Here is an 8,852-nt window from a genome sequence, read left to right as displayed (position 1 = left end):
ATGGAGAGAAATCCTTATAGTCTGTCTCTGACTACTTCACTCATGCTGGATCTCCTTCTGAGTGTAACTTTCTCCAGGAAATTATGCTCTTTGCTATTCCAGATGCCTCCTCTGAGGTATGTTCTGTTAACAAATTAAAGAGAAACTTCAAATTATTGTGGTGCAAGATTTCCAAGTGTAGAAAATATTACACATATTCTCAGTGATCTATTTTTAACTCTGATTTAAGATAATGTAGTATAGAAAGCTGCTCACCATAATTCTTTCTCAATTGCATGCCCTGAGGTTTTACTTAGAAACACAGTTCTGATGCAGACACAGACGGAGCATCCACAGTTGAGATCTTCTTGTTCAGGATGTGCAGGTGTGCATCTCAGCTGGGCTCCCTCCCTCAGAGGGCTTCTGTTTAGGGAGCCCCAGTTTTTGTTCAGCTTGTGCTGTCACTTCTAACACTGTGTCAAATCACTGAGAGCACAGAAATACTTCCCTGAATCCTCTGGCTGAGAGGCTGAAATGACAAGGCTGATGGACATGAGTGATTTCTGGAAAACTACAGAATAGCGGCCACTCCTCTCTTCTGCAGTAGAAGAAGAAATTTGGCGAGTAAGGAAAATTATATCTCCACTAAGAAGCTGCTTGTACCAAGAAAGATAATATACGACATAACTTGTCTCATATGAACAGTCCAGGGTGACTTCTTCCCCCTCCTGCCTGCTTGCTGTTGACTGGACCTGAGTCACTTCCTGGGCCACAATACATCCTGCAAAACAACCAGAAGAATGAATTAAAAGCTTATTCTGTGACAGTGTGAACCAAACATTGTTGGAATTGGGCACCTTGGAACCCAAGGAGAAATCTCATTGAATACACATTGCTCTGGCTTCCCTCCAATCCCTCCTGTCCCTCATGTCTATAGGAATTGTCATATGCCTGGGGCAATGTTTCCTGTTTAATACCCTTAGTTATCATGATGCATCATACCAGACAAAGCCAAGGCCACCAGCACACAGAGCAGGCTCTGAGGAAGCATGTGGCACTTGTCCCTCTGCATGAGTGTGTCCGTTCTGTCCCAGCTCAGCTCTTAGTCTGAGCAACAGGCAGTGTGCACATGAACTGCCTGTGTGTCTTATTTTACCTCAAGCAGGAAATGGGGTTTTGTGTGATCATAGGCCACAAGTTCCATATACAGTGATGAAATGTGTAGCTCACCACAGACTTTTAGTTGCTTTCTTGTTTTTCTTAGCAGTCAAAAGAGGCAGCACTTAAAAAAGGGAGCTTCAGAAAACTCATGCCTGCTGAGGGTGTAGCTGCTTTACACATGTGGGTGCTACTCTATTGTCAAATTCAGCTTAATAAAAATAATAAGTTCTCAAGGATCTCACAAATTTCCCCGCAAACCACTGGGATCTGAAATTATCTTCCTTTCTTAGTGAGTGTGTTGGTCTATCTAAATTCTGCAATGAACAAAGTTAGTTTTAAATCACATGGTGAAGGATAGTAGATCAGAATTATTAAAGATCCCTGTTTGTTCATAGTCTGTAAAATAGTAAGCGGAATGACATAATAATCTTTAGAGGCTAAGTAGATGCTCAGTGTGTCAGGGGTCAGTTATGAATCATGAGTCATCTCCAGCAGTCACATATGAATTCAGCTGCTATGGGTGCACCTGAAGTCTGAGCACTAAGAAGCAGAGATGCGAGAATCCTGGAATCTCACTGATCAGTCAGTCGGTGGGCTTCAGTCTCAGTGAAAACCTCAACCAAAGACACCAATCAATCAATCGATCGATCATCAATCAAACAATTATTCAATCAATAAATGTAGAAACAATAGAAGAAGATACCCAATGTTGACCACTGGTTTATACACAAAGACACACACATACACACAAACAAACACAAACACACATACACACAGACAGGGAGAAAGATGAACACAGAGACATATATATGTATATATATATATATGTATACACACACACACACACACAAACACACATATGCAGGCAGAGAGACAGATGAACAGAGACAGAGAAACATACATACAGAGATGGGGCAGGGAAGATTGATAGACATTATACCAATTAAAAAAACCCACTGTTACAAAAGAATGATTAGGTTTTTAAAGTCTAACATCAAGTTTTATTCAGAAGGTATGTTCATTTCTCTCCAAACAGAGAAATATACTTATTACACATCCTTGAAGTTTCTATCTCACTGACAAGAAGTATTCAGTCTTGCTTGTTAAATTCTGTGTATTATTAATTTACAAAACGGTCTCATAATAAGCTTGCCAGGTCTCTCTGTGACTCAAACCTATTACATGTCCATGCTACATATAAACCGTCTGTACTTAGAAACATGCTAATTCCAGGTGACTTGGTGGTGGAATTTTTGTGTCCTGCTGTATCCTATTCTGAATGTAGCTCTTCATCTTCCAGGTGTAGTTGTTAATCCAACGGGTGAATTAAAATAACCCAGGAAGCAATCAAAAGAGAAAATACAAACAAGGTCTCTGAAACAGCTCCAGCCTTTCTGAGATCAAGTGACCAATAAGCATGTACATCAGAGACTACTGTCTGAACTCTGAGGTATCTTCCTCTGCCCACTTAACTGCTGAGAGCTGAGATCACATGCCCTGGACTGCAGTCTCTGTACTTAGCAGGAGACCATGGGAGCCACAGCAGCCTGGGGAGCTCAGGATGGCAGGGCTCTGCCCCTGCTCTAGTTCTCCACAGAGCAGGTGGATGTTCTGCTGCATGACCACAGCCTCTGAGATGTGGCTTTGGAGTACACTGGATTTGAGTCCTGGGCTGAACAACTGGTCTTATTCTAAATGCTCCTGTGTCTTTCCTTGTGATTTATTGATAGACATACTTCCTAGTGAGGATAAAGCTTAAGATTGGTAGAGAGACAGCTCATCAGTGAACAGCACTTGCTGCTAATAATAAAGGTAGAAGCTCAGCTCCCAGAACATTTGACAAGCTAAGTGTCCTGCAAAAACTCAGACTCCAGCCTTGAGGGATTGGACACCATCTTTTGTCCTTCACATGCACACAGGAGTGATCAATCATGTATATACACAAGTCTTTGTGTACTCACACAGATGTGTGTGCTAGCATACACACACATACACAAACACAAAACCAACCAACCAACCAACCTATCAATCAATCAATATAATCTTTTAAAAAGAAAGGAGCTTAATATTCAAAAATAAGAAAAAGAAATTAGTAATTCAGGAAAATTGGGATAATGGTGTGCTTAGTTAAGAAGTTGGGAGGAAGTTCAATACAGAGAGAGAGAGAGAGAGAGAGAGAGAGAGAGAGAGAGAGAGAGAGAGAGAGAGAAAGAGAAAGTATAAATGCCACTGAGGATGTTTGAAATAGCCTTAAAGATACTTATTGTTTCATGTTTACCTGAACTACACTCTGTATTTTTTAAGGAAGTTATCCCAGTCAAGGTGGCAATACCCCTCAAGAGACAGATCATCTAATAAGAAACCAAATGCCAGGCATGAGAAACTTCTTTCCATATGTGGATCATGGGAATCCAAGAGGCTCTAGGAAGAGTGCTGGCTATTCCTGTTGCCCTTGGATCCCAGAGATTGAAGTTAAGTCCCTATTGAAGATACAGTGCACGTTGTTCATAGGACTTTAAAGACTTGAACTGGATCTGACCTGAAAACCTCACTGCTGACCGCTAACTTTCATAACATCAAAAGGTGCCATTCAAGTTGCCAAAGCAGGGAAGACACCAATAGTTCTACCTTGACGTGATTCTTATGAATCACATTAGTGGAGAACCCTGCAAGGTACTTACAAAGGTGCAATGGTAGCACTAATAAATTGGTTATAAACAATGCCTCTCTAATGGGACTCATGGCCCACTCAGCAAGAGGGAAATAAAGCTTGGCATTAAAATGTAGCTAACTACTCAGACCTCATGACATAATGGGTCTTAGAGGAGAATCTACTATTGCCTCTTACTAAACCAGAAACCTTTTATACTGTAATCTAAATACTCCTCCTTATGCCCATGAGTAAGTGTAGATCTCCTACTTCTCAAGGAAGCTTTCCTTTGCGGTAGATGGAGACTATTATAGGAAACCACCACGGGTCAAAATATAGAGAACAAGCCATGGGATAGTCAGCCCCTTCTATACATCTACAACAAGGTGCTGAATCTCTCTCTACATCTACATCTATGTTGAATGCTCAGAAAACACTGGAGAAAAGAAGGTAGCAAGAAAGTCTAAGAGTGAGAAGGCCAGGAAGTCTGCTGTAAGACTGTCTGTTAGAAATGACAGGGAAGCAATGCTCTTGGTTGATACCACAATAGACTGCATAACTAGTCCTGAACAATGATGGCGCCCATAGACATAGTAAATGTCATGGGGCTCCATCCCTAGACAAAGAACTACAGACAACTGAGTACAGAGACAAATGGACATCCCCAGGGAGGAGCATTTGATGAATGCTACAGCATCAAGTGGTCAGCACAGAAATCATATGGACACAAGCAACACCAGACTCAACAGGTTTATTTATATAGTCATGTACACACACTAGAGGGGTGTGTGTGTGTGTGTGTGTGTGTGTGTGTGTGTGTGTGTGTGTGTGTGTAAAAGGGTAACCATAGAAACAGTGGCCACGGATTTGAAGTTACTATTGGAGAGCTTAGGTAAAGCTGGAGGTGGAGGACACAGAAGATGTTTCAGGGAGAGAAGAGGAGGGGAAAATGAGATAAATATGTTTTAATCAAAATAAAAATAATAACCTAAAATATCAAAGTTAATAAATTAATCTGTGATCTGTGATAAGATCTGAGGGGCCATCTCAGAACTAATTTTTTTAATTTTTATTTATAGCATCATAAAACAAGTTTTTCATGCAATATTTTTGATCATATTCTTTCCCCTTACCCCAACACCTCCCAAATCCTTCCCCCTACCTTCTACCTAACCCAACTCCATGATCTCTCTCTCTCTCTCTCTCTCTCTCTCTCTCTGTCTCTCTCTCTGTCTCTCAAAGCCATTATTTTTTAAAAAATGTAATAGATTAAAAGAACAGTGAAAAGATAAAACCAAACCAAAACAAAGAGTATGTGGAAACCATTATGTGTTAGGGGTCCTGCCCTGTAGTGTAGGTGGAATGCAGACTACCATGCTAATTAGGGTAATCAGGATTATAAGAGCCCTTTAATTTTTGGCCAGTGACCAATAAAATGGTAATGCCTTAGAGTCTCTTGGTGTCAAAGGTGTCAAAGGTCAGGCATACACCATTTTTATAAAAACCATGAAAGACAAAGTTATATCAAAGTTCAGCTAGTGTCTTAGTAACTTTGTAACTTCTACTTTGATAGAACATAGTAGGAATTTCAGGCACAACACAATATTTATTTTGACTCTGTCTTCAATTATTTTATTTCATATTTAGTCAGTATGAATATCATTTTGGTTAATATGTCTGGACCAAGGTCAGGGCTACAGAGATTCCCAATGTGTGGTCAAGGCAGATGCGACTGAGAAATGTGAAAACAGACATAAAATGGAGTTAGGAGACAGAGCTGCCTCACTGATGTCGTGGTTGACATGGAAGAAAAGTGGTTTCATTTAGCACCAGGAACCAACTGCAACAGCTTCTTCCTTTTTACAATCAACACTTTTGTTCATGTAGCATATTTATTCAGGTTTTCCCCTCCCATTATGCCTGCCATTTCAGTTTTGCTTTGTTTTGGCACGTTTAAATGTATTGGCCTGTTTGTTGTTTTGATTATTATTTTGTGGGTTTTGATTTTGTTGTTTGGGGTGGGTGATATTTTTGTTTTATTTTGTTTTTTGACGCTGAGAGAGGGAGAACGAACATGAAGTTGGTAGACTGGAAAGGGGAGTTGGGAAGATACGCATGAGTCCCCACTCTATTGCCTAGACTCACTCAACTTTCAACTGTTCTGACTCCAGTCTGATTAAAGGTGAAACATGATCACCAATCCTGGCTTTTTGCAGAGACAAACCAGAAATCCTTACCCTTCCTTCCTCCTTACCCAAAACCACTGGGAATTCACATTTCCAAAACATCACAGAAAAATAAAATCAAAACAGATTTGTGAGACTGAACTGTTGTGTTGGGTCCTCAAGAGCCAATGGTCCTGACAAAGGCTTATCCGATGACACAGCTCTGGGAATCTTGGCAGAAGTCTGGAGAATGAGAAGCATGAGAGTGAGGAGCTTCTGTATCTAGATGTTCAGTGATGCCATTCACTGTCACAGGAGCATGGCCACAGTTGGTGTTGTTCTTCAGTTATTGTTAGAGTTTTCAGAAAAAGAAAACTCCTCTGTAAATCATCTTTCTCTCACAAAACCATGACTATGTCAGCATTGGCCCAAATAACATTTCTTTCTCTACACAGAGGTGAGTGACCAGCAGAAGGAGAGACACTGAAGGCATGGAGACCCCCACATACAATTGACTGCAGGCTGAAAATGCGTCTGGCAAAGGAATTTATGTCAAACCTTAAACTCCAAAAGCAGACATTTGATTGCCCACCACAGGAGGACAATGAAGTGGTTATTGTTATGTTATACTACATCAATCTGTCAAAACTCTCTCTCAGCTCTCTTTAAATAATTTCCAGCCTTCCATTCCAGAGGAAGCTCAGGTTTGGCCTCAAGGTACCCAGAGTTTCCAAATTCTCTGTGGTACATCCTTAAGTATGCATTCCCTCTCCTACTGATGTCCAGCTCAGTGTTTGCATTCTGTGAATCCTACCCCAATCAGATGCAAATACTGTTCCCAATTTCTGACTCTAGTTTAAAAGGTGACAAGGATAGAAGATTTTGAAGGACATGGGAAGGTCACTTACTGGTATTTTGTGATATATCTCCTATGCTTAATGCCAACTGGCTTTATTTTCCTTTGTAACTTTCCCTTTGTGATACTGAAAATCAATTCACTGTGGATGAGAAAGAGAATTTATAGCGTTCACATTCTTAAATTAAATATCTTCCACAGTGCTTTTGTTCATTTTGTTTTCCTGAGACAGAGGTCCACTGTGTTGCTAAGGTGAGATTCCCAATCCTAGGCTCACATTCCTCCTCACTTGGCTTCCATCTTGTCACATCAACTCTGTGACAAGAAAATATTTAAACGTATAAGACAATGAAAGTTTTTCCATTAGAAATCTGGTTGGCATTTCTATAGCACCAAATGAGTAAACCTTGCAAAGTGTTATGCAATGAGAGATCCTTTTTCAATTCTATCCATTGCAGATAGCCATAAAGATGGGAGCTGATTTTATATGATAGAAATTTTACATCCATTTGATATTTTGTTCATCTATGAAATATACATGTGAAATCATTTCTTTAGTGAAGGTTATGCATTTTCAGTATATGAGGAAATTGAATTCTTCATTCCCCACTGATGTCTTCTGTCTATTGTAGACAGGACTGCATCCTTGTGAAAACCTCCTGCTTTGCGTACTTGAATTTGTTGGAGGTAGATGATGATATGAGAGGCAAAACAAGAGGAAGTGGTCATGTGAATCACCACTACTCTGGTAATCAGAGGAAACTAAGGTGAAAGAAAACTCTATGTGATTCCTATCCCAGGAGCCAATGTCATTGTCTCTTGACACTGCACTGTAACACCACACATTCAGAACATTGTTGACAAGAGTGCAGGGAGACAGAGCCTCTGTAATTTAAAGTTGCCACAAACCAATCACATAGAGAACTATTTATACAACTACACAGCAAAGTGGTTCATCTAAACTAGCTAAGGGAATGGATGGAAGACGCCAGCTGCTCTCGAGGGAGACAGGAGAAAACAAGCCATGACTCCAGCTTGGTCTGTCTCTGGACCAATGGTTTAATCCTTACACTCACTGAGTGACCACTTCACCTGCTCCTGCACATGACAACTCCTGTGCATCTCTGCCCGGCTCAGCCCGCAGCAGGGCTTTGCTGGAGCCTCAGCTGCAGGTTTGGGTCTGGGCTGCAGGTGTGTGGAGAGCACTGTGCCCTTGCTGCACAGAAGTAGGTGGCTGAGTCTCCAGGCTGAGAGTCTTCAATGTGCAAGGAGAGCTGTTTCTCACTTTTCCTGAGGAAGACTGTGAATCGTCCATCTTTCTTTTTATTGGACACTGAATATATGGCTATCAGGAGTACAGGGCCTTCCCCAGGGAACTGCTGATACCATGGGAAGTAGTCAAAAGTGCTGTCCTCATAACTGCAGTTCAGAACTGTGGTTCCTCCTTCCCAGACTGTCAGAGATTGGGGACTTTGTTTCACCTGCTGCTGGTCACGTCTCTCCTGCTGGCCACTCACCCCTGTGTAGAGAAATAACAACTGTTGTTAGCTTCCCAGGAATTACTTCCTGCTTATGATATCATGACTTCCTGGTGCCCCAATATTCTTGTGCCTCCACATTAATCCCATATCCTCGGGTTTCTCCTCCATGACTCACCAGACAGGTGAAGGCCTAGGAGTAAAAACGATGCTGTCAGGATCTTGTCCATTCCTCCTAGACTGAAGCTTGTGGGGAACTCAGGTGGCCTTTTATCTCCCCACAGAACAGACTCCAACTTCACAGGCACCTCCGTCCTTTCAGCAGGCTCCACCCTTCACAAACACTAGTCTAAGGCTATTTCTGACATAGGAAGTACTTCCCATTTTGCTCAAGAGATACCTGCATATGCGCATTTATTTTAGCACTAAAACCATTGCCAAAATGGAGGTGCAACTCATGCACCCCCTGTCTACTGATGAATGGAGAAAATCTTGTACCTAAAACAACAGAGTGATATTCATCTATGAGGAAATAGCAACTCACAACATCTGTAGGAACATGG

General features: G+C 41.3%; 1 gene segment (V, D, J or C); it reads right to left on the bottom strand.

The window, feature by feature from the left end:
* Positions 1–7,944: 7,944 nt before the first annotated feature.
* LOC134482301 (T cell receptor alpha variable 23/delta variable 6-like) lies at positions 7,945–8,519 on the bottom strand. The segment is given in 2 exon segments: positions 7,945–8,330; positions 8,468–8,519. Coding segments are annotated over 2 exon segments (438 nt in total).
* Positions 8,520–8,852: the final 333 nt, after the last annotated feature.

Source organism: Rattus norvegicus, chromosome 15 (assembly GCF_036323735.1).
Source record: "Rattus norvegicus strain BN/NHsdMcwi chromosome 15, GRCr8, whole genome shotgun sequence".
NCBI lineage: Eukaryota > Metazoa > Chordata > Mammalia > Rodentia > Muridae > Rattus > Rattus norvegicus.
Note: the sequence above shows the minus strand (reverse complement) of the source record. Positions and strands in the feature narration are given on the sequence as shown.